This window comes from Zingiber officinale, chromosome 3B (assembly GCF_018446385.1).
Source record: "Zingiber officinale cultivar Zhangliang chromosome 3B, Zo_v1.1, whole genome shotgun sequence".
Classification (NCBI taxonomy): Eukaryota; Viridiplantae; Streptophyta; class Magnoliopsida; order Zingiberales; family Zingiberaceae; genus Zingiber; species Zingiber officinale.
Window position 1 is genome coordinate 86,144,397 of NC_055991.1, and position 25,300 is coordinate 86,169,696.

General features: G+C 44.8%; 3 protein-coding genes across 3 annotated transcripts; 2 read left to right on the plus strand and 1 right to left on the minus strand.

Moving 5' to 3' along the window:
• Positions 1 to 169: 169 nt before the first annotated feature.
• On the plus strand, positions 170 to 651 carry LOC122056708. The gene has a single exon (XM_042618786.1). The coding sequence runs from the start codon at positions 249 to 251 to the stop codon at positions 513 to 515; it is 267 nt and encodes an 88-aa protein (XP_042474720.1). The 5' UTR covers positions 170 to 248; the 3' UTR covers positions 516 to 651.
• A 3,794-nt stretch (positions 652 to 4,445) lies between these two features.
• Positions 4,446 to 19,377, plus strand: LOC122056707 (probable histone H2A variant 3). Its single transcript, XM_042618785.1, has 2 exons — positions 4,446 to 4,651; positions 18,884 to 19,377. Exons 1-2 carry the CDS (start codon positions 4,541 to 4,543, stop codon positions 19,178 to 19,180), a joined length of 408 nt encoding a protein of 135 aa, XP_042474719.1. The 5' UTR covers positions 4,446 to 4,540; the 3' UTR covers positions 19,181 to 19,377.
• A 1,068-nt stretch (positions 19,378 to 20,445) lies between these two features.
• Positions 20,446 to 22,332, minus strand: LOC122056709 (root phototropism protein 3-like). Its single transcript, XM_042618787.1, has 2 exons — positions 21,513 to 22,332; positions 20,446 to 21,072 (listed from the first exon to the last, which is right to left on the minus strand). The coding sequence occupies exons 1-2, from the start codon at positions 22,281 to 22,283 to the stop codon at positions 20,524 to 20,526; spliced, it is 1,320 nt and encodes a 439-aa protein (XP_042474721.1). The 5' UTR covers positions 22,284 to 22,332; the 3' UTR covers positions 20,446 to 20,523.
• Between the last annotated feature and the right edge of the window lie 2,968 nt (positions 22,333 to 25,300).

The following is a 25,300-nucleotide window of genomic DNA, read 5'->3' on the forward strand; positions in this document are numbered from 1 at the left end:
GACTACGATGTAATTTAATAAATTGTTTATGCATCTAATTTACGGTGCGACCACTTTGTATTTTGTATGCGGCTACTTTCATCCACTTAAAAATATATAAATAAATTATAAATAATAAAAAAAATATCTATTTAAGAAATAAAAAAGAGTTAAATATTTAAGAAGATACCTATTTAAATTCTTGGAAAAAATAAAATAAAAAATATTCTCCGAGATCTTCCGTTCTTCCCCTTCCCTCGGTCGCAAGCATGCTCCGATCGCTGACCGCTAGGAGATCACCGGAAGAACGACGCCTCCCTCCGCCGCGCAGATCGTCGGTGGAGTACGATGAGCTCCCGACGTGCCACCCCAATTCCGACATCGGGAAGAAGACCGCCGTACGGATGAGGTGCGCCGAGAACGCGGTCCACGTCATCCCCGTCGTCGTCGCCCTCTGCGCCATCGTGCTATGGTTCTTCTCCGAGTCCGCCCCGCTGCCCTCCCTCTCCGATCCGCAAGCCACCTTCTCGTTCTGAAAGCTCCAGGCATCTTTGATTTGGATTCGTAAGATTCATCATTTCCCTCCTCCTTTTTCAGTTGATCTTTGTATTTGGATGAAGTATGGAATTTGAAATCAATAGAAATTTTGAAGAAGAAGTATATTTTACCTTAGATAAACCTTGTTATTTCAGTTCCTTGATTAGTAAAATTACTACAGTCAATGAAGAACATTTGTAGAAAACTTCTACAAACTGAGGAAGAGTTACTGATAGTTGATGGACTGGATTCCTTAAGGACACTTAATGAAAATCCAACCCAATTCGATTCAGTAGGCAACAGGCTTTGCGGGTAGGGATAAGAAAAATCATACTTCGAAAGCTCGAGTCTGTAGATGTTCCACAATCTAAGAGAGAAGTGATCAATGTGTGTTCTTGCACATGATATGGTCACATCTTCTTTGATGGGAGTGAGATGGTGATGCATCTTCCAAATGGGAGTGCAATGCGATCCCATGTCCGGTGTCTCACATCAATGCTTGAGTCCCTTTGCCCCCTCTCCTATGAGCATTGCAGTCTACCTCTTAAGGCTGTTTGGAGAAGAATGAGAGATAGCCAAGGAAAGGGAAAAGGAAAAAGTTGTTTATTGGCATCAAGGCTCAACTATTTATAGAGACCTCAGGTGTATGTCATTAGAATTGGGCTTCGTATGACATCGTTGTGCTAAGGTAAAATTGAAATGGGCATCTGCCATTGAACTCTTCCATTGTATAGATGTGAGATGAGGAGTCCTCCTTGATCAGGGTCTCTCTAGAAGCTCAAGACTCAAGAGATTCATACAGGTGGGATCTAGACATCTAGTTGCCATGAAGCAGGATGAGGTTGGCCTAATGTCCCCTTCAGGTATTTGTTGCTAGCATGGTCTTTGTATGTGATCTGACCTATATGCGTTTAGTATCTTGACTCATTGTGCCACCAATCTGAGTTTCTTTTCAGCCGTGGTTAGGGAAGAGAGCTATCAGATGTGAGAATGAACAAGCCAGTCTATGCCTGGTTAGTAGTTTGGCCCGAGACACTAGCCCTCCTAGTCAATCTAAATAGAAACTATATCAAGTTTCAACTATAACAATTTCACTACGCTTTTGCTTTCTTCAAGACAACAATGATTTAAATTCATTGCATTAGATACATACCTTTTTGGTTGAAGGAATTGATATTAGTGGATGATAGGTATGATTTTAAGCCCTAGAGAAAAACCTTCATTTTTTTGGCAAAACTTGAAATCCCTTTCTCATCTCAAATCTGGCAAAGTAGTAACAACTGTATCTCTTTTCTTCAGTAAGAAGAAATTGTGTAGCGATATATATTTTCTTCAGTGAAAAGACATTGCAAACAGATGAGCCAGATTTGAGATATCAACTCATGACAGAACAACTACAAGAAATTGTCCCCTCAGGATAGTCTAGTGGCTAGCGCATGAGGTGCTGCCATCATGAGATTTGGCGTTCGAATCTCGGTATAGCCGACGTAAATGTCTCCCATATGTGTCAACCACTATTCCAAAAGCTAGTAGCCACCCATGATTTACCTCCTCCGTGTTGGTCCTGAGACTGGTTGACGGGGGCGCTGGGGGCGAGCGTAGTCGCCTTTTGCCATCATGATACTCTAATTTATTTAGTGATGAAATCAGAAATCTTACAAAAGTTGCTCTCTCCAAAAGCATTTTACATAAAGACTTCTTACTAAAAGGAATCTTGGTGAGCTAATTGTTAACCATCTTGAATGAGCTCGGTAAACCCCACTTTGAGATGTTGAATTGAAGTATTTTTACAACGAGATGTACTGGTTCCTTTTTCTTCCATGGATGTATTTTTGGATGTTTGCTTATGCTTTTTGAAACCAAAGGGATAAAGAGTTGTTCGGTAAGGATTGGAAGTGTTATAATATCTCAAATAATATAATACAGGTGTAGAACTATTCCTTCAGAAAGTGGATGTAAGTACTCGAGTTCGTTTCAATAATTCAGAGACACTATAGTATTCATGAGTAAATAAATAGGCATTGCATTTTGAACACAGATCATCGTATTACTTATGATGTAGCTTTAACTAGTGAGAGTAAATTTCTCTTCCATCCTTGGATCTCTCACAAGGCCTTTTTCAATTACTTTGTTTTCAAGGTTATAAACTTGATTCAAGAGAGAATGCCTTCTTCCCCATTCTAAAAGCATTACCTATAGAGTGCCTTAATATATGCAACACGGTTCTATAGTAGTAAACCACACATTTTTTTGCTTACTAACATGTTAGATTTAAAGTGGGTCTCTGGTCTACCAACTCATTTTGGATTTCTCATGCTTAATGATTTTGTGGTTTTCAAATCTGATCGCATAGCAATGATAGCATACTAATGATTTTCTATGGCACACAAGATTCCCTGTTGGTTCTGTTGCACATAATTTTGTATGACGCATGGTCTATATCTCGATTGCACAAGAATTTAGTGCGTAGATACTTTTTGTTTATAACAACTTTCTATTTCAAAGCTATTAGAGAATCATATTAGACCAACCATATTTACACATTTGCATTGGACTAAGTTTTTTCTAGCTTCCACAATTGAGCTATTCCCATACGAATGAATTGTTTTCCTTTCTGTTTGTTCATTGCTTCAGCTCCTGATCAGGAAAAAACCTACAAGAAACATTTTGGTCGATTTGGGAATTATTACTGTTTTGATAACATCAGGCACGTAGTCGGCTGAAACATTTCGATGCACTTCAGTCCCCTCTATGAGTTTAGGGTTCTTCCGGTACTAGACCAGTTTTGGCTAGAGCCCTCTACAGCTGTTTAGTTGCTTATAGCCGCATCTTTGAAATTCTCCAATTCGTTATCGACTGATTTAGTATACGAATGGTAGATTATCGGGAAATCAACCTAGTAGTCATAAGTACTCCAGCTTAACTACCTTGTACTCACCCAGCTAAGACTCAAACTGCTTCGACGATCAAATTCTGATTTCTAATCCACCTCAGGTCAAATCACATCATGACTTGAAACACCCTACGAAGGGTCAGGCCTGAGTTCAATTCGAACTGCAGATGCAAGCTCATCAATCTCAGACTGACTTAAAATCAACGATAATAGATACACTTGATAGATTACTTTTGGTCTTCAATGATTCAACTATAATAACAACAAAGAGGAATATTGTTGTGCACAATACATCCTCCATCATAAAATATAAAGCACAGAATCAATGAACAGTTCAACTATACAAGAACCCTAAAATCTAAACCAGCTTCCAGCGTGTCTTCAGTAAGATTAGTTACCTTGAGAAGTAAACCACGGAGTACAATTAGGAGTATAAAATGAGCCGAGTTAAGTTAATTTTTGTGTTTTCCAAACTTATTTGATAAGATAACTTAATCAAACCAAATCGAAAATGAACTAAGCCTTTGAAATCATTAACTTGATTTATGTTTTTATTAGTTTGAGTTGATTCGTTTAATTTAAATTTATTTGATTTATTAATATTTTTACATATTTTAACTTATTTGGTTGATTAGTAAATTTTATATTACAAACTTGTTTGTCTGATTTGAGAGTTTCGTTTTTATTTAATAAACAATTTGAGTTTTGTACGTGAACATTCTTCACGAATAATTTACAATATTTGTTGAGTTGAACATGCTCAAAATTATTTATTTAATTGATCAATATAAATAAAATGTTAATTGAATTTGTGTATATTAAAAAATATAACTTTTTTAATATACTAGCAATTATCACAAAAAAAAAATGTTTCATTTTGAACTGGTAATTAATTAAAATATTAATTTAGGTCTTTTTAACGCTTCCAAAGTAGCGTGCTAATCACGGGAAGAAAGCAGGGGATGCGACCACGTGGGCGCATAGAGACCGTCGGATCTCAGCCCGATGATCCCTTTTATCTTACGTAATGCCTACGGAAATTGCCTCTTTTAGCTCATCTTCTTCCGCCTCCAGTCGCTTTGGCTCCTCGAGTTCTCCCTCGGCTTGGATCCCAAGGAATCGACGGTAACAATGTCGGGAAAGGGAGCGAAGGGCCTCATCACGCGGCCTCCGGTCCATAACGCGAACAGGGACAAAGACAAGAAGAAGGCGATCTCCCGATCTCAACGAGCAGGCCTTCAGGTGCGTTCTTCTGCTTCCGATTTCATCTCTTGCTCTGCTTCTCGATCTATTTTCCGGTTTATGGCCAGGAGTCTGTTGTTATTAACCCTAAGCATGATTTGGTTGAATTATTTTGAAGATCGTAGATTTATCTTTCGAATCCCGTTAAGAGAGATGCAAGATGATAGGGGGTTGTTGCCTGAGGATTGTATGCTACCTATATCGTGACCATTCTGATTATATCTGGGATCTCAAATAAATTACACTAGCTCAAGTTATATTCTGCATTGGAATAATTAATATATAATTAACGTAGTTTTCTTTACCTTTTCTTTGTTTGGGGTTCATTCGTACTTTCGAAAAAAATATATATATCTAAACTCCAGTACTAAAATTCAAACTTAAATCTTTTTATACGAATAGTTAAAAATCTCATGCTTTGCATAGCTATAGGAACTCAAGTGTTATTTACCGTCAGTTCACTTGAATGGAAGATATGAGGGGGGAGTGAAAGAGAGCCGAAATATGTACAGGATGATAATAAGCTCCATGTGTTATTTTGTGGTCACTTAATTAAGATGGTTCACTTCATCCGGATCTTCAATTTGATTAAACTCACACTTGTGCCTAGATTGATTTTCAACATAATCCTTGGGTTGTTCATTCTTCAATTTCTTCGTGCTTATCTTCCAAGTTATCATATTCTATGTTACAGTCTTATATGTCACGATCTACCTTTAGTTGCTGATTGCTAACCCTTCTTTTCCACACACACACACACACACACACAACACACACAACTATATTTTTCCAAAATAATTTAAAAATTGGAGTTTTGTTTTGTTTTCCAAATAACTCCTCAAAAATGGAATTAGTTCTACTTTGCTCCCTCTAAACACTGAATACTGCATCTGGCACTATACTAGGAGACTGATCCGGTGATGAGGACGGGCCTGGTCAGCAGGGGGGTCAAGGACATGGTGGAGGTCAAAGTTAAGCTGGTCAACGTATCGGTATTATCGTCCGATCGGGCAACCCCCTTTCCCGACCGGGAGGAAGAATCGCCGAGCCTACATAATGTAGATGTTAGCACAGCTCGGTCATGTACTGAGCTTCCGGCGTTCAAACAGACAAGGTATGCGCCGAGCGATCAACCCGCTCAGACTCATATCGGCAAAACAGTGACGACCGAGCAGACTACATTCAGACATAGCTCCTTCGTTCTGCATAAACAGTGGAGCTCGGACCGTGGGATGTTGGCCGAGCGGCCATTCCACTCGGCCCGAGGACAAGATCACTTGGACAGCCGATGGCTGGCCGAGCGGCTCTTTTGCTTGGCCCACTAACAGACAAAAGGAGGATCAGCTGATATCCTCGTGGGGACTCGCGCCACTGACAGACGGCATGGTTGGCGGCATGGACAGGCAGAAGATTGTACGGCGAAAGCTTCCACTGTCTTGTTAGAGATATGCTCGGGTTGTTGAGGTATGGTATCAGAGATACTGTTCTGATACGTCTTTTCAAGGTATACTTTGAGGAGCGTGCACGCCTCGAGAAGCGTGCACGCATTCCCCGTACTCCCCGGGAGTCCTATATAAAGACCCCCAAGCTTCGACGGAGGTATGCATAATCTCTACTATAGCTACAGTTACCCTATCATTTTGCTTCCTCGTTTCTTCTACATCGTCGGTGGTTGACTTGAGTGTCGGAGGGCCATCGTTGGGGAACCCCTACCTGGCTCGGCACTGACGTTGCTGTGGTTGCAGGTTTCACTGACGAGAAGTCCACCAACGGTCAACAGGAGCGGCACGTCCCCAGCATCCATCGCCTCAACTCTCGGACGGGATCAAATTTGGCGTCGTTTGTGGAAACGCACCTGCGTCCGAGCCGAGAAGATTGATGACGCTGGACGACTTCACACCGTAACGCTCACTCAAGAGGAGCTCGACGCACTAATACAAGCGTGAGCGGCAAAGATAGTCGAGCAATAGCAGCAAAAGATACTAGCCGATTGATTGGCGCAACAAGCAACGTCGGCCTCTGGAGGTCGAGCGACTCACGACGACTGACCGGAGCAGTATTCTATTTGGGGACAAAATAGACTGTTAATCGGCACACATGGAGAAGCTCAACCCGCGCCTATTCCGTTCCACCGGGCTCTGTTCCAAACCCCCTCAGACGAAGTGCCCGTTTAGGACGCTAGGAAAGGCAAGGCGCCCCGAGCTGACGCGTCTCCCGAGCATATCAACCGCCAGTTCTCTAAAGCAATACTTCAAGACCCATTGCCAAGGCGCTACGCTCCATTGGCAATTGGAGAATACAACGGATCGACCAATCCGGATGATCATTTAGGAAAGTTCGACAATGTTGCTACATTTCACCAATACACAGATTGGGTGAAGTGCCGAGTCTTTCTCACAACGTTGTCCGGCTCGGCCCAGCGATGGTGCAGGAGGCTGCTGGACGGATCAATACAAAGCTTCAAGAGTTTTCGAACGATTTTCCTCCACTATTTTGCAAGCAGCAGGCGCTACCAAAAGACAAGCGTCAATCTGTTCTCTTTGAAGCAAGGGTCGAGAGAAACCCTTCGAGCATACATCCAACGCTTCCACCAGGTAGCTATGGATATCCCCTCGGTCTCATCTGAGACCATGATGAATGCCTTCACCCAGGGGATCGTAGAGGGAGACTTCTTCCGGTCGCTCATCAGGAAGTCGTCCCGCGACTACGACCATATACTCAAGAAGGCTAATGAGTATATAAACGTGGAGGAGACCCAGGCAGCCAGAAGAAATAAGGCACCATCCGAGCCTCAGCCACCAATCGCCAAGGGGGCCGAGAGCTGAAGGTCGGCCGCACCAAGAAACGAGGGCACAGGTCGTGCAGCATGTGGCTTCCGATCGACCAAAGACATCTAAGGGCAAGATATGAACACCTATGTTTTGTTCTTTCTACCAATCGGCGTCCCACAACACCCACGACTGTCGTGGGTTGACGCCAATCGCCCGACCTGCACCAAGGGGTTATCGTCACCGATCGCCTTCACCCGACCGGCGACACGACCATCAAACCGCCGGTCGACGAGAAGATGTCAGGCGGTCACCCAAGCGGCAGCACCACCATCAACAGAGGAGCAATGACCATCCCTGAGCTTCACACAAGCAACGTAGGTCGTCCGCTCGAGAGGAAGAAAACAAAAGCATTGCCGCTCGGGGAGAAATAAGCATCATTGTCGGCGGACCAACCAGCGGTGACTCTAATTGAGCCCGGAAGTCATACGCTCGATGCTTAGAATTCACGCCGTGAGTTGTAGTCAGGAGAAGACGAGCGAGCTCGAAATTAGCTTCAGACCTCGGGACCTCGAAGGAGTGGAAGTCCCTCACGATGACGCCCTCATCATCCGAGCGGTAATCGCCAACTATACAATTCACCAGATTTTTGTTGACACAGGAAGCTCGGTGAGTATAATTTTCAAGAAGGCTTTCAATCAGCTCCAGATCGACCGAGGCGATCTACTGCCGATGATGACCCCACTATATGGGTTCACCGACAACGAAGTTCTGCCGATCGACCGATCCAAGTTGGCCATATCACTCTGAGAGGAGCCGCTCAGAAGGACCAGGACCGCGAACTTCATTGTGGTGGATGCCCCCTCAGCCTACAACGTCATTCTTGGTCGACCGGCATTCAACGAATTCCGAGCGGTAGTCTCAACGTACTGCCAGAAGATCAAGTTCCCGGTAGAAGGTCGGGTAGGAGAGGTCAAAGGTGACCAATTGGTCGCTCGGCGCTGTTATGTCGAGATGATAAAGACCGAAGCCAAGTCCGTTCGGAAGACACCCCGACTAGAGGTAAGCGCCATCACTGAAAAACCTCTTACTCTAGTCTATGAAGAAAAGGAAGAAGTACAGATCCACCCCTGCCGAGCGGAGGCAACAACTTTCATCGCGTCCGACCTAGGAGCTAAGCAGAAGGCAGAGATGGTCGCCTGTCTCCAATAAAATCACGATGTATTCGCGTGGCCGACGCACGAGCTCTATAGGATATCATCGAGCATCGCGCAGCACGAGCTTTACGTCCGACCAGATGCTCGGCCGGTGAAGCAGATAAAGAGGGACTTCAGCGCCGAACAAAATTTGATCATCCGAGCGGAAATAGAGAAGCTCTTGGAAGTCGACCACATACGTGAGGTTCAATTTCCGAGCTAGCTCGCAAATGTAGTGCTGGTCTCAAAGCCGGGCAACAAGTGGCGAGTCTGCATCGACTTCTAGGACCTCAATAAGGCATGCTCGAAGGACTTCTACCCGCTGCCTCGGATCGATCAGATGGTAGACTCCACTGTCGGGTGCGAGCTAATATGCATGCTGGATGCGTATCAAGGGTACCACCAAGTGTCGCTCGTCTGAAAAGATTAAGAGAAGGTCAGTTTTATCACGACCGATGGAACCTATTGCTACAATGTCATGCCTTTTGGGCTAAAGAACGCTGGCACTACTTATCAGAGGTTGATGAATAAGGTGTTCCGGCGGCAGATCGACCGCAATATGGAGGTATATGTCGACGAGATACTAATTAAATCCCTCCAAGTTGCTGACCTATGTGCAGATATCAAGGAGACCTGCCAAACACTCAAGACGTACGCAATCAAGCTGAATCCAAGCAAGTGTTTGTTCGGCGCAAAGAGTGGGTGATTCCTGGGTTACATCGTCATCGAACGGGGCATCGAGGCAAATCCCAGTAAAGTGAAAGCACTACAAGATATGTCACCGCCAAGGAATCTTAAGGAAGCCCAACGTCTCACTGGTCAGATAATTGCACTATCTCGGTTCATCTCCAAGTCAGTCGACCGGAGCTTGCCGTTCTTCAAGATATTACGCCGAACCACCAAATTTCAATGGGACGAAGAATGTGACTCGGCGTTTGAAGAATTGAAGGAGTACCTCAATTCATTGCCTGTATTGGCTAAGCCAATTGTCGGCGAGTCACTCAGAATTTATTTATCCTCGATTGAGCATGCGGTCGACTCGACACTAGTTAGGTCGAACGGCGAGGAACAATCGGTGTACTTCCTGAGTCATATATTGAAAGATGTTGAATCCCGCTACATCGGTCTCGAGAAATTGGCTTTTGCGTTGGTGCTTGCCGCTCGAAGGCTTCACCCCTACTTCCTCAGGCATTCCATCATCGTGATGACCAAAAGTCCTTTGTGGAGGGTCCTTCTCAATCTAGAAGCGTCCGGATGGCTAATCAAATGGACGACGGAGCTCAGCGAGTTCGATATCCAATACCAGCCCCGAACAGCCATCAAAGCGCAATCCTTGGCGAATTTCGTCACTGAGGTACAGAATCCTGAACCAGAATCCGTTTGGAGAATATATGTAGATGTTTCGGCCACTCGGCAGGGGAGCGGGATCAGAATACTGCTCATCTCCCCCCAAGGGGAGCGGATGCAGTTGTCCGTTCGGCTAGACTACCGGGCAACCAACAATGAATCCGAATATGAAGCACTTATAGCTGGCCTTCAAGCTGCCCGGCACGTCGGAGCCGTCAAGGTCCTCATCCACTCGGACTCGCAGTTGGCCACTCAGCAATTGGTCGGGACGTTCGAGATAAGCAACACGCGGCTCAGGCTTTACGCTCAGGCTTTCGAAAAGCTGAAGACCAATTTTCAGGAGGTCGTAATACAGAAGATCCCCTGAGCGGAGAACCAAGCTGCAAACGAATTGGCCAAACTGGCCAGTTTGTTATCGCCGATCGTCATATCGCAGTCGATCGAGCAGATATATTTAGTGGCCCACGTTGATCGAATGGAGGGACTTACCTTCCCGGACGACTGGAGGACGTCGTTGACGGAGTTTCTGCGATCGGGAGCTACATCGTCCGATCAGAAGGAGGCCCGTTTATTAAGAAAGAGGGCTGGTCGATTTATCCTGATCGGAGATCAGCTCTACAAGAAGGCTTTCTCTAGGCCCCTACTTAAGTGCGTCGGGTCGGAGGATGCCGGCTACATATTGCAGGAGGTACACCAAGGGTCCTGTGGAGGACACTCGGGCGGCCGCTCATTGGCAAGGAAGATTTTACTTGCCGGATACTTCTGGCGACCCTCCAAGACGACGCCGCTCGGACGGTTGCTACCTGCTTGTCTTGCCAGAAGTATCACAACCTCTCGCATCGGCCAACCGAGGAGATGAGGGCGTCCACAGTGGCTTGTCCGTTCGACCAGTGGGGCATGGATATCGTGGGACCCTTCCCTATGGCGACGGGTCAGAGGAAGTTCCTGCTCGTCGCGGTTAACTATTTTTTCAAATGGGTTGAAGCCGAGCCGGTGGCGAGGATAATCGGGCAGATGGTCATGAAGTTCATTTGGCAGCACACATCATTTGCCAGTTCGAGATCTCGCGCCGGCTTGTCTTTGCGAATAAAAGACAATTCACGGATCAGAAGCTCAAGGAGTGGTGCGAAGGGTACGACATTCAGTAAGCTTTTACTTCGGTAGCCTACCCTTAGAGCAACGGGCAGGCGGAGGTCGCCAACCGGGAAATACTTCGGATCCTGCGCTCAACCACGTCGGAGGGAGATGGGTAGATGAGTCCCCAACGTGCTATGGGCGATCCGCATGACTCCCAAGGAAGGGACTGGGGCAACATCCTTCCACCTGGTATATGGCGGCGAAGCGATCGTTCCCGTCGAAGTCGGGGTTAAATCTGATTGGATACAGCACTACAACGAAGACAACGTCGAGCGGAGGCTTTTGGAGCTGGACTTGGTGGACGAAGCGCGCGCTAAAACGGTTGTCCGGTTGACGACATATCGACAAAGAATGAGGCACAGCTACAACCGAAGGGTGATCCCAAAATCGTTTCAGGTCGCCGACTTAGTGTGGTAGAAAGTAAAGTCGGTCAGCGATGTTTCCAAGTTAGAAGCCCGTGGGCTGAACCCTTCAGGGTCGTGGAGAAGCTCCATTCGGGCACCTATTATTTGGAGGATGAGGATGGGCAACGACTGGAGCGGCCATGGAGCGCTAACCATCTCCAGCCTTACCGAGCCAAGTAAAAGGTGCGCCGATGTGACAGTCAAATGTATCATTATATCCCTATGCTCTTGGTGTGCAGGGCAGAAATAAAAAACTCAAATTTTGAGCTCTGTGCCGAACGACCCAACAAATCGTCGAGCGGCGACGTTAAGCGCGGGATCATCATCAAATCATCGAGCGGCGACGTTAAACATTTGTCTCCATCAGCGGTCGAGCAGCGACCTTAAACCCTAGACTTCATCAAACCGTCGAGCGGCAACGTTAAACCCTTGTCTCCATCAGCGGTCGAGCAGCGACCTTAAACCCTAGACTTCATCAAATCGTCGAGCGGCGACGTTAAACCCCGGTCTCCACCGACGGTCGAGCGGCGACCTTAAACCCTGGAGAAGGTATGAACCTTATTGAATTCGTCAATGGTCGATCAACGACCCGCAATTCGTCGGGGTAGATCGAAGACAGGCCTTGATTATAGCCGAGCGGAAATATTGGTGCCAAGCATGGAAACAAACAAATCATAAAGAAAAGCCCCGTTGAGCGAGCAAACCGTTCATTTCACAAAAGGATACTGCCGAGCGGCAGGAATACATTTAAGCTTTTCAACTTTTACAGCACTCCAGTTCACTCTATATAGTCAAATACATCATCAGGCATGGAGTCGTTCAGTTGACTACGGTTGATAATGTCGTCTGTCAGGGCTTCGGGGAGATGACCGCCCGCCTTGAGCTGCTGGAGGGTCCCATCAACGGCTAGCTCGAACGCTCGGATGATTCGCCGGACAACTTTGTCAGTAAATTGGTCCGAGCGGAGATACTCCTGTTTTATCATTGCAAATCGGCTCGGCTCGTCCTGTTGATAGATTGTCAGGGCAGAACGGGAGACCTCTAGGGCAGCTTCGACATCCTAGAGCTTCTTATTCAAAGACTCCTCTCCAACCACTCGGCAGGCCCGCTCGACGATCAGATAGTCCTCAGCTTCTTTAAGTTTTTGGGCGAGCCGCCGAGCCTCCTGGTTCTTTAGCTCCAGGTCGACGATGGTTCGCTGTTTCCTTGTGGAGGCCAGCTTGAGCTTTTTGTCGTAGGTCTTCAACTGTGTCTCGATCTGGCCCAGCCTGATAGCCTGATCGGTCGACTTCTGCTGCTCGGCCACAAGGAGTTGTTGTGCCTTCTCCAGATCGGCCTTTAGCACGGCGACCGATAGCCCTTGGGAAGAGGACGCTCCACCAGAGATCTTGAGCTTCTTGAGCTCGTCCTCTACAAAAGCAAGGCGCTGGCACATGACCACGCTCTCCACCCAGTACTACTAGCACACAAAAAAATTAGTCCTAATCGAAGGTAAGGCGTAAATTAATTATTGAAAAACGTAGTCCCCTGGACATCTACAAATGGCTGTTGCCGAGCTGCCCGAGAGACATCGTGGCCGCTCGGGCCCTCGCTTCCTCCCAAACACCGGCAAGTGGCCCGCAGATCAAAATCTTGTGTTCAGGGATGGTCGGACGGGCACACTGCTCAAGGTAGTCCTCCGTCGGAAGGTTGAGAGTCGCTGTCGCCGACCGCTCGGGTCTGACGAGGAGACTGCCGAACTCAAAGGAGTGGCAGCAGACGTCGGATCAATCCTGGACACTAGTGGTCTTCGTAGGGTTTGGGGTGGCGGCAAAAATGAGATCGGGGGAGCAGCGATGGCCTTTGACGGCGGCTCGGCCAGAGAGGGTGTCTGATCGGATGAAGTGGCTTCCATTGTTGGGACAACCACAAGGGAAGAAGTGCCAACTCGCTCGGTACCCACGACTGAGGTGGCGGATCAGGAGGTGTTTTTCGTACGGTGCCTCTTGCGCCTGACGAGTGGCACCCCATCATTTGAAGACTCGGTACCTTCGGTCCGAGCAGTGGGCTGTGCTTTGAGAGTGGGGAGCGGCTCAGCAACTTCTTCAAGGCTGGCTGTCTGAACGGCGGTGAGGATCTCCCCGCTCTTGGCTTGCGTGCCTTCGTTGGAACCGATCGGTGTTAGGCCAAGACTCGCCATTTCCTTAGCAGCGACCACCTCAATCTCAGCATCCTTCAGCTTTGTCAGGTTGGTCGCTCGCGCTCGCATCATGATTTTGGCTGCAAAAGAAAAAAAGCAAATCGGTTAGACTCAAAAGAAAGGAGCTAAGAAATTGCATACCTAAGTCGCTCAGGAGCCTCGTGCGAATTGGAATCAGCCCGAAGATATACATAATGCCCTCTAACAACAGCTTGTGGATGTTGTATTTCTGACCAGCCAGCATGTTCGCTGCATGAAGATAATCCGGTCGGCTCTTGTACTTCTTCAGATCCGGCTGAGATGGTAGCCCGACCTGCCAGCGCGTCCAAAAGCTCGGCCGCTCGGGGAGACGAAGGAAGAAGAAGTATTCCTTCCAGTGTTTGTTGGAGGTGGACATTTTGTCGAAAAACACTAGGCTGATCCGAGACTGAAAAAGATAGATCCCTAGCTCGGACTGCTTGGGATAATAGAAATAATGAAAGACTTGAGGGATTAGGGGAATGCCGTGTAGCCGGAATAGCACAACAACGTCGCATAGCAGACGGAAGGAATTTGGTATGAGCTGGGGAAGAGGAACAAGGAAATAATTACAAACTTCGATGACAAAGGGGTGGATAGGAAATCGCAGGTCGACCACAAACTGGTCTCGGAACAAGCAGATGGTGTCGTTCGGCGGGTAATTTGGTCGATCGGACGAAGAAGCCAAAATAACCTCATGATCATAAGGGATTCCAAAGTCGTTTCTAAGACTTTCATCGTCGCCCGCATCGAACCTAGTCTCCATGGTAGAATACCAGAGCCCAGGCGAGGGGTCCGACAATTGTGAAGAACTGGCCATTGCCGAAAAATAAGCAAACAAAGAGTTCGACGGAGAGAAATACAAATAGAAAACACCTCGAGCATGGGAGAAATACAGAGAGCTACGAGGGTCGCAACAGATCGAAGGTAGGAAGTAGAGAGGATTCAGAGAAGCTTACAGAAGAGTAGCCGATGCTGGGGAGAGCAAACGGTTGCCAGAGTACTGGTCACGCAGAGGAAAGCCGGCAGCTATCGCGGAGGATGCAGAGTAAGAAGATGAAGCCACCACCGCAATTTTATAAAGCTTGAGCTCGGCTGACCAGGGTCGTCCGATCTAGGTCACGGAAGCTGGAGCGCAGATCCAGTCATTGAATTCAAACCATCAAACGTCACATCAACGTCTGTCGCTTCGGGCGTGCGGTGACGGTGGCAGTGGCACGTGGCACACGCCTATAGGGCAGCATTTAATGAACGTCATTAACAGGCGTGGGCGCATGCTCGGCTTTAATAGAGATGATTTACACGAATTCTGAGGGGATTTGGGTGATACCAGCGTTGACCGCTCTCGGCCAAGGATACAAATTGAATTACTTGAAGTACAAATATGCGAAGCGCCGATCAACTTCAAGGAGCAGTCCCAGGGTCGTCCGACACCCTTCGACAAATCGATCAGAGTCCAGACCAGCATCACGGTTGATAGGCCAATCTAACTCAGACTATTTGTCTAGTCAGTGGGACTTACAACCTTCTTCAACTAGACTTGAGGAGGAGGCATGTGATCCGGTGATGAGGACAGGCTCGGACAACAGGGGGGTTAAGGACATGGTGGAGGTCAAAGTCAAGTTGGTCAACGTACCGGTATTATCGCCTGATCGGGCAAACCCCTTCTCGACCGGGAGGAAGAATCACCGAGCCTACATGAAGCAGATGTTAGCACAGCTCGGTCATGTACCGAGCTTACGACGCTCAAACAGACAAGGTATGCGTCGAGTGGCCAGCCCGCTCGGACTCATATCGGCAAAACAGTGACGACTGAGCATATTACATTCAGACACAACTCCTCCGTTCTACATAAACAGCGGAGCCCGGACCGTGGGATGTTGGTCGAGCGGCCATTCCGCTCGGCCCGAGGACAAGATCGCCCGGACGGCCGATGGCTGGCCGAGCGGCTCTTCCGCTCAGCTCACTAACAGACAAAAGGAGGAACAGCCGATATCCTCGTGCGGACTCGCGCCACCAACAGACGGCATGGTTGGCGGCATAGGCAGGCAGAGGATCGTACGGTGGAAGCTTCCACTGTCTTGTCAGAGATATGCTCGTGTTGTTGAGGTATGGTATCAGGGACACTTTTTTGATACGTCTTTTCAGGATATGCTTTGAGGAGCGGGCACGTCTCGAGAAGCGTGCACACACTCCTCGTAAGTCATATATAAAGACCCTCAAATTTCGACGGAGATATGCATAATCGCTACTGGAGCTATAGTTATCCTGTCATTTTGCTTCCTCGTTTCTTCTACATCGTCGGTGGTTAACTTGAACATCGGAGGATCATCGTTGGGGAATCCCTCCCTGGCTCGGCACTGACATTGCTGTGGTTGCAGGTTTCACTGACGATAAGTCCACCAACGGTCAACAGGAGCATCACGTCCCCAGTATCCATCGCCTCAATTTTCGGACAGGATCAAAGACCATCTACAAACTCTTCTTAGGATGGAAACCCACAACATAAGTCAAACCATTCATATTATTAGATGTTGGCACCTCAAGTCGTAGAGGCTATCATTACCTTAGGTTATTTTGTGTGATTGACTCAGTAAACTTTTCAACTCATGAAATTCACCAAGTACAATATACTCTTTTAGACATGGGAAATCCTTCATCCAATCAAAAGGTGCTATCTGATTATGTTTTTGAGAATTGCCACTGAGATTTTACTTGATAGCTCAGGGTCAACAAGCACTCATCTCCTTGTTTGTGTATATTTTAGTTGAGTGCTCTAGCTTGAGTCATCTTGTTCAGTTTTGCAATTCACCTAATATGTAGCCATGGGTACTTTGGAGTTTTGTAACACAATGTACATCTGATTGGGCAACCTACTGTTGTTGTGAAGTGATATTTCTTCTTTGTTGAAGAGATTGTGTCGTGAGTGAGATTCAATGCTAGTAATTGATGCAGATTTTCTCTGATGAAGCTGTAGAAGCAATGCATTCCATCATGAAATACAATGTTGAATTTGCACGTAGCTAGAAAGCTACAGAGGTGGGGGTGGCAGTGAAAGCGTAAGTGGCGTGGTGGCAGTGTCAAAAGATGATTGTGCATAGGAGGATAGTGGTGGTAGAGGTGAGGGTGGCAATGTTAAAAGATGATTGTGCATAGGAGGATAGTGGTGATACAGACGATCTGTAGTTTTGATTTCAAATTGATAGGAATTTAAGTCCTATCTAAGACTTGAGGGAATGAAAATGGAGAGGAAATTCAAGAAAGTGAGGAATGAAAGGAAAGAAGTTATTTACCTAATAAAAGAAAGAAATGCAATAGAAAAGATTAAAATTACCTTGTTACCTCTCATTCTTGTCTTCTTTCTGGAAATTCAATGATGTTTTGCCAGTCCCTGGCCATGTCGTTTGGTCTGAGAGCTGTGCCAAGCTAATGGTTAGCTATGCCGACTGCATCTATCCTTGTCATCACAACACCTGACTTGCTTATGACAACCCTCGACTGATCTGCCTGCCTCCTTGCCCTCCTCACTAAAATTGTTGAGGTTAAAGATGAGGTGGTCAATAGAATCATCCCGCAGGTGGCGATGAACAGGATAATGCAACAGATGAGGTGGACAATGGAATCATCCCACAGGTGGTGATGAATAGGATAATGCAACAGATGAGAGTGCCATTTAGTGGCAAATCAAAAGATTAGGAAGATGAAAGCTCGCATAATTACAGCGATCAACTCTCGATAGGGGCAAAATAGGTTTTTTTTTTTTTGTTTTTTACTTCTCCATGGAAGGTGACCTATTCTACTCGATTTTGGGTGGAAACAATTTGCGCCAAAATTCTTTGTGCGGAAAAGATTTCCAAGTCCTTTCCACGGGAGCTTTTGCCAAATGAATGGAGACGAGAGTTTATGTGCCTCAATTTTTGTGTCAATTCATGGAAAGTTTTTCCATCCTTGGAGAGATAAGGGACCCTAAGGGAGAAGCATGGGGAAAGGGAGGAGATAGAAGGATGACCATATCGAGAGTATCAATCTTCAACCACAAAAATGTATTACTTTGTTTGATATGAAAAAGACTAATGGTGTTATTAACATATTCTTCATAGGAATGTAAGGAGTGGCTTGTCTACAATAAAATGAAAAGATAAAGGGAATAGAATTCTTGAGAATATAAAAGAAGAAACTTAATACAGAAAATAAAAGAAATTATTTCTTAGTTACATGGGTCTTTGCTATCTTTCTTGGATCCTATCGAAAAACTAGTAGGGAACTGGGTAATGAATTTGATTAATCTTATTTATTTTTATAATCTAAATAAGCATTAAAATTATCTACATATTCACATCTTATTCTTAGATTAAATTTGTATTCTGTTTTTTTATTTTGTTTCTAAATTTAATTATTTTCAGTACTACTGTTACCAATCTGTGCAAGGTAATATGATGGTTTGTACATCTGATTCAGTAATGAGTACAAATAAAGATCCAGTATGAGATTCATTCAGAATCTCGACATTATGTTTTATACATTGAAGAGTAATGCTCCTTTTGCCCATATACACAAAGGGGAAAAACTAAACATCTTCATGAACCCATATATACCATGCTTTTGCTTTGAAAAGATGGACAACATTGTTGAAAATATGGAACTCAGAGATTGAAATTTTTATTTTACTTATTGTCTCTTTGGTAGTTTTTTATATGGAAATGCTAGAAGTGGGTTTATGTTTTTTTATATGAAATCTAAGCTTTTAGTAATATTAGATGTAATAAGACAATTGCATGATGAGTTATCTATAACTTAGAGTTTTAAGTGTTTAGGATTATTTTTACAAAAGGATGAAAAAATTAAGAGATGTCTTACACAGAATACAAGTAAGAAGTAAAATGATTGAAATGAAGAGCAATGTGGAAAATGAAGACCAAAAAAAATACTTGATTAATAATAATAAAATAAATTTTATTTAAATAGAAATAATAATATAGTAGGGGATAGACTCGGATCTATATAACCAACTCCGTCTACTAGGATAAGACTCAGCTGTTGCTGTTATTAGTAAATAGCTAACAAGACTCAAATTGAACATAATACACAGAATCCTGTTAACTTTGCCCTTCCTGCTTTATATGCTGATCAAATAGTCTCTTTAAAATTTTCTTTTTAGTGTGTGTCTGTCTCCCTCATTACAGTTTCCAGTCGGGCGTGTCCACCGTTTGCTCAAGTCTCGAGTGGCAGCTCACGGTAGGGTGGGAGCTACAGCGGCTGTTTACCTGGCCGCCATCTTAGAGTATCTGACTGCAGAGGTGCTAGAACTGGCTGGTAATGCGAGCAAAGATCTAAAAGTGAAGCGCATCACTCCAAGGCATTTGCAGCTCGCAATCCGTGGGGACGAAGAGCTGGATACCCTCATCAAGGGCACCATTGCCGGAGGTGGTGTCATTCCCCACATCCACAAATCCCTTATCAACAAATCAACCAAGGAATGATTGAAAATCCAACAGTTCACTGTGGTTGCTTTCAAGTATCATTAAATGCCAACACATGCTATTTTGATTTGATATGATTTGAAGACAAATTTATCATCTCTGGTCGTTCAACCACCACCAAAACTGTCATGCTCTCCGCTACACATTCATGAATTAGGCACTTTTAATAAGTCTCTCGATCTGATTTCGGTGCTGAATTCTTTGTAGCTTCATTTATTTTACCTATTATCGCCTGTACGTTGCAAACTCCAACTTTAGAAGGTTCAGTGATCTTGATGCAGCTTTTGGGACCTTATGAACTCTTTTAGGACCATGGCCTTCCCCCACCCAAATTTATGAAAAAAGTATTCTTACTTTTATTCTTGTTTCTTTTAATACTTTTGCATTCCAAAATCTTCTTTTATTTGTGATAAAAAAAAATTTCTTGAAATCTTGTGATTGAGTTCAGTCAAGTTGAGCTCAAAATCAATTTGTCTGAAGGTGATTCATTCGCCCCAACGTTCCTGTCAATCTGTCTTTAGGTCAACATAGAAGAGGTAAATCATGGGTGACTACTAGTCATTAGTATAAATGGCCCAGACATGGGAGAGGTTATGTTCGGTCATGTCGAGTTTCGACCCTAAGATCTCATATTGTTTTATGTGGCAAAAGGTGATTCGCTCGCCCTCAGTGCCCCCGTCAATCTGTCCCTAGGCCAACACGGAGAGGTAAATCACAGATGACTACTAGTCATTAGTGCAAATGGTCTAGACATGGGGGAAGTTATGTTCGGTCACGTCAAATTTCGATCCTAAAATCTCATGTAATAACACCCTATATTTTAATCATCGTATCTTTCTTAGGGGACTGTCTGAAGCAGTTTTATGCATGATAGACAACAAGTTGACTTTGAAATGAACTTGGGGTAATAATTTTCATTCCAGTAATTCATTCTTGTTCAAATAAGTTGACTTTGGTGATGATTTATTTTTCACTTTTATCCCATAAATTGAGTTGTCTAATCTACAGACTACTAGAGTTATCGAACTGATTCAAAAAAAAAAAAAATATTTGATTTATATTTAAAATTATTAAATTTATATTAACTTGAATATATTTGATAATTTTTAAAAATTAAGTTTGAATTATTTATTTTTAGATAATTTTAGTTTGAATATACTCAAATTGAGGTTCAAATTTATATCATTTAAGTTCAAATAATTCGAAATGAGTTCGACAAATCAAGCTCGAATCTATTGGACTTGATCGATTCATCGGTGCGGTGGTTGAGACAAAAAAACATTGACAATTCATGAGAAAAGAAAGTTAGCTAACAGCAGCACAATTTTGATGAGTAACTAAAATTACAAAGAAGCAGTTCTTAATATTTTTGATCTCTGCCTGCCTCGCACAGGCGTCCGCCGACCGGCGCTCAACTCCGACCGAACCACCTTCTTCCCCGCCGCCTCCGAGCCGCCGCCGCCGCTCCAGAAACAACAAGACCAAGACCCCAGCCACCCGTTCTTCTTCGGCGTCGTCTTCTTCCTCTGTGCGGCCGCCAGCCTATCCACCTGTGCTTGCAGCGAGATGAAACGCACGTGCAGCCTCGCCACCTCGTCCCTCAGCCGCCGCACCTCCTGCTGCTGCACCGCCGTCGCCTCCCGCTTCGATGGGCACCGCCACGCCGCCGCTGCCTCGCTCGGGCTCCTCCCCGTCGACGACCCGTTGAAGGACCCGCTCCACTCGGCCAACCGGCTCAGCTTGCCGTGCTCCGCGAAGAGCACCTGGATCACCGACCTCACCGGCAGCCTCTCGTTCTGCGCCGCGTGCAGCGCCGCCTCCGACGACAGCTTCCGCGCGTCGACCAGACGGCACAGCGCCTTCCTCTCCTCCTTGCTGCTGCTGGGATGCGCCTTCCATTCCAACCAACCCCGCCATTAATTAATTAATTAATCAGCCGACATGGTCCCAACAAAAAGCTCGTTGAACAAAAATACAGACGAAGCAGATAAGAATGTAAAGAAAAGGACGGCCGGAGCTTGGAGCGGCTACGAACTCATTAATTACCAATCCCCTTCACTTTATTCTCTTCTTGTCATTTTACCAGCAATTTAATTGCTAAGGCCTAAGCCAGGCTTCATCCATCTGGTCCAGTGGTCCTTCCTCAACAACAGGACGAAGATGAACAGCATTGACATGACGAGATTTGAGTATAATAATTAAAAAAAAAATAACCGAAGTAAATAAGCAAAAAAAAAAAAAAAAACCCCACCGCCGGCGTGAAAGCGGAAGCAGGAAGATTACTTTGATTGTGTGTTTGGATTGAAGAAGAAAAATGGTGGAGAGAGTTTACCTTGATGTAGGTGTCGATGGCTCGGTAGAGGCCGTCGTCCATGGGGCGAGCGTGGGCGGGGAGGGAGGTGGCGAGGTCCTCGAAGGTAGGGACGGTGAGGACGGGGTCGAGGGCGGCCTCGGCGAGGTAGGAGTCGACCAGCTTGGCCACCCTGGCGAGGGCGGCGCCGGTCCTGCTGGCGTCGTCGGTGCCGGCGAAGCGGCGGACGAGGCGCAGGACCATGGCGACGTCGAGGAGCGTGGCGGTGGTGTGGTTGAAGGCGGGGATCAGCAGCTCCTTGAGGGAGGCCTCGTCGAGCTGGGCGGCCGCGCGGGCCTCCAGCGCTTGGAGGCAGGCCGGGTCGGAGCCGACCATGCTGGCGGACCGGAGGAGGCGGAGGAGGAAGTCGCAGGGGAGGGCGGCCTTGTCGGGCGGGAGCACGGAGGCGAGGGTCTCGATGAGGAACCGCTTCTTGAGCCAGGCGGCGGTGGGGCTCTCCGGCGAGGGGGCGGCCCGGCCGGAGAGCTCGGGGAGCCATCGGTACGCGTAGTGGGCGAGGAGAGAGCCGAGGAGCTCCGGCCCGACGCCCTTGGCTTTGATGCCGGCGAGGCTCTCGGCGAAGTGGTCGAGTTCTTGGACAGACGAATCGTCGAGCCAGGAGCGGTCGGCCGCCGAGAGACGGTGGTGCTCCTCCGGCAGCGGAGAGCAGGTAAGTTTGTGGCTGCGGCCGGTGGCGCTGGTGAGCGAAGGCGAGGGCGGAGAAGCGCAGGCCATGGCCGTTATGGTCGCCATGGTCGGCGTGCGCAGTGCAGTGGCTTGGTTCACGATGGAGGTCACGGGTCGAACCACTTTTTAACATTTTATTTCCGGTCCAATAAATGTAACTGAATAAAATTAATTAATTAATTTACCATCAAATTTACCATCTATTTTTATAAGCAACGTGTCAAATTATGACGAACTTTAATGTCAAACCCAACTAAGTAAATTTACCACTTTAGTGGGGGCAAAAGGCGAATATGCTCGTCCAACGTCTTCGTCAACCTATCTCAGGATTAATACAGAGAAGGTAAATCACGGGCGACTAGCATATAAGGAAGATATTTACCTCGATTTTACTGAGATTCAAACCCTAGACCTCATGGTGGCAATACCTCATGTGCTAGCCACTAGACAGTCCCGAAGGGACAAATTACAACTTTCGTGCTCCATAAATGATACGCTACGTGAAATAGAAATGTGAAATGAGTGTAAGAAGAAAAATAGGGAGAGAGTAAGAAATAATATGAGAACAATAAAATCTATTGTTCATTGATATTTATTTCAAGGACAATGCAATATATAATATTCAAAAAGTACTTGGTCAGTTGGTCAATTAATAAATAACAGAATAATTCTAAGAATTATTCTAATAATTATAATAGAATTATTAGAATAATCCAAATACTAATTTGATTTAATTTGATGATTTGATCTGGTTAGTAATTCTCTTTTATGTCTTTTATCCTCCGACAAACTTAACGGGAGATCTTTGACGTTAAGATTGCTTGCTAATTTGTTGAAACGTTGCCTAGATAATGACTTATTAAAGATATCAGCGATTTGATCTTCAGCAGAAATATAAAAGATGAATAATTGCTAAGTTGTCACACGTTCACGAACAAAATGAAAATAAATTTCCACATATTTTGTACGAGCATGAAAGATTGGATTTGCTGTGAGATTTGTTGCTCTAATATTATCGCACTAAATTTTTGATACAATATTTGATAGAAGATGAAGTTCAGAGAGAAGTGGTTGAAGCCAAATAATTTCTGACGTATTTGGTATAACTTTATATTCTGCCTCGGTGCTTGAACGAGATACTGTAGGTTGCTTTTTCGAATTCCATGAGATAAGATTTCATCCAAGAAATATTACATATCCACTAGTAAAGCATTTATCTTCAGGAGAACTTACCCAATCCACATCACTATATGTCTGTAAATCTCGAGACGATTGACGTTATAAAAGAAGACTATGTAGAATAGTACCTTTGAGATAGCAAAGTATTCTTTTTACATTATCCTAATTCTGTTCAGCTGGAGCATGCATAAATTGACAAGCACGATTTACCACAAAAGTAATATCAGGGCGTGTGATAGTGACATATTATAAGGCTCCAATAATACTTCGATAAATCTGTGGATCAGACAGAACAGGAGAGGATGAAGTTGGAGAGTTGTTTATAGCAATTGGTGTAGAGATCGGACATGCTCCATCCATTTTGGCTCTTTGAAGAAGTCCAATAATGTATTTGCTCTAAGAGAGAAGATAGTCATCCTCATGTGGAATAAGATCAATACCAAGAAAAAAAATGAGCAATACACAAATCTCGAGTAGGAAATTCTTGATTGAGAATATTTAATAAAGTTGTGATATCCTTGTGATCATTGCCGGTTATCATAATGTCGTCCACATAAATAAGGAAAAATATCATAAATCTATCATTATATTTGTGAAATAGAGACGAGTCAATCTTTGATCCAGAAAATCTTTGAGCTTGTAACCAATTAGATAGTCGATGAAACCATGGACAAGGAGTTTATCGAAGACCATATAAAGATTTCTTAAGTTGGCAAACATAAGATGGAAATTGTGGATGAATGAACCTAGGTGGTTGCTCCATAAATACAGTTTCCTCAAGATGGCCATGGAGAAACGCATTTGAAATGTCCAATTATCGTACAGACCAATTAAAACTAACAGCTATTGATAGCAATAGTCTAACAGATATAATTTTGATGACTGGGCTAAAAGTGTCATTAAAGTAAATACTTGGTTGTTGATTAAATCCTTTAGCTACAAGTCGAGCTTTATGCCGTTCAAGAGAACCATCAGCTTGATGCTTAAGACAGAATACTCATTTAGAGTCCACAATATTCATTGAGGGAGTGCGCGAAACTAGACTCCATGTTCCATTTCGAAAAAGTGCATCAAATTATGTAGTCATTGCACTACATCAGTTTGGATCCTTGCTAGCTTGTGTAAAACAAGTTAGTTCAATATATTTTAAAGAGACCACTAGAGCTCATGAAAGGGGATATCGAGTTGCATTTGGTGGACAACGCTCATAAATGTCACTAACGGGAAGCATGCGACGAGGAGCATTATCATCTGAATCACTTGTTGATGGCGACGAGGAAGTAGGATGACATGATGATGTAGATGACGGGCTTGCATTATCCGAGGATCCAAAACTAGAGAGCATATTATCTTCGATCGACGAGGCTTCCAAGATTGGAACAGCAACCTGAGGTGATTCTGATGGTATAGGAGAGTAATTAGAGAGTTCCGTAGTAGAACATAGGATGCCATCACTTCTGATAATATTAAGTGGCATCAAGAAAGTGTCACTTGTATATGGAAGAGAGATCGAAGAAGCTACTGAAAAGGGGAATAGAGACTCATTAAAAGTAACATGTCGTGAAATATAAATTCGTCATGTTGGTATATACAAGCAACAATAACCATGGTGCAAATTGTTATAACCAAGAAAAATACATTGTAGTGAACAAGAGTCAAGTTTGTATTTAGAATAGGGGTGTAACCATGGATAACATGGGCAACCAAAAATTTGAAAGAAAGTGTAATCAGGGGTTTGATTATAAAATTTTTCAAAAGGACACTTATGATTAAGCGATGTAGTAGGAAGTCGATTTATGAGATATACTGTAGTGTTAACAGCTTCATCCCAAAATTTACGCGGAACTGATGCATGATGAAGAAGAATTAAGGCAGTTTCAACTATATGTCTATATTTTCTCTCA

Coding starts and splice junctions, on each gene's coding strand:
- LOC122056708 (XM_042618786.1), top strand. CDS start 249: ATGCTCCGATCGCTGACCGCTAGGAGATCACCGGAAGAACGACGCCTC.
- LOC122056707 (XM_042618785.1), top strand. CDS start 4,541: ATGTCGGGAAAGGGAGCGAAGGGCCTCATCACGCGGCCTCCGGTCCAT. Junction 4,652..18,883: donor CTCAACGAGCAGGCCTTCAG/GTGCGTTCTTCT, acceptor CCCTCATTACAG/TTTCCAGTCGGGCGTGTCCA.
- LOC122056709 (XM_042618787.1), bottom strand. CDS start 22,283: ATGGCGACCATAACGGCCATGGCCTGCGCTTCTCCGCCCTCGCCTTCG. Junction 21,073..21,512: donor CCATCGACACCTACATCAAG/GTAAACTCTCTC, acceptor TTGGAATGGAAG/GCGCATCCCAGCAGCAGCAA.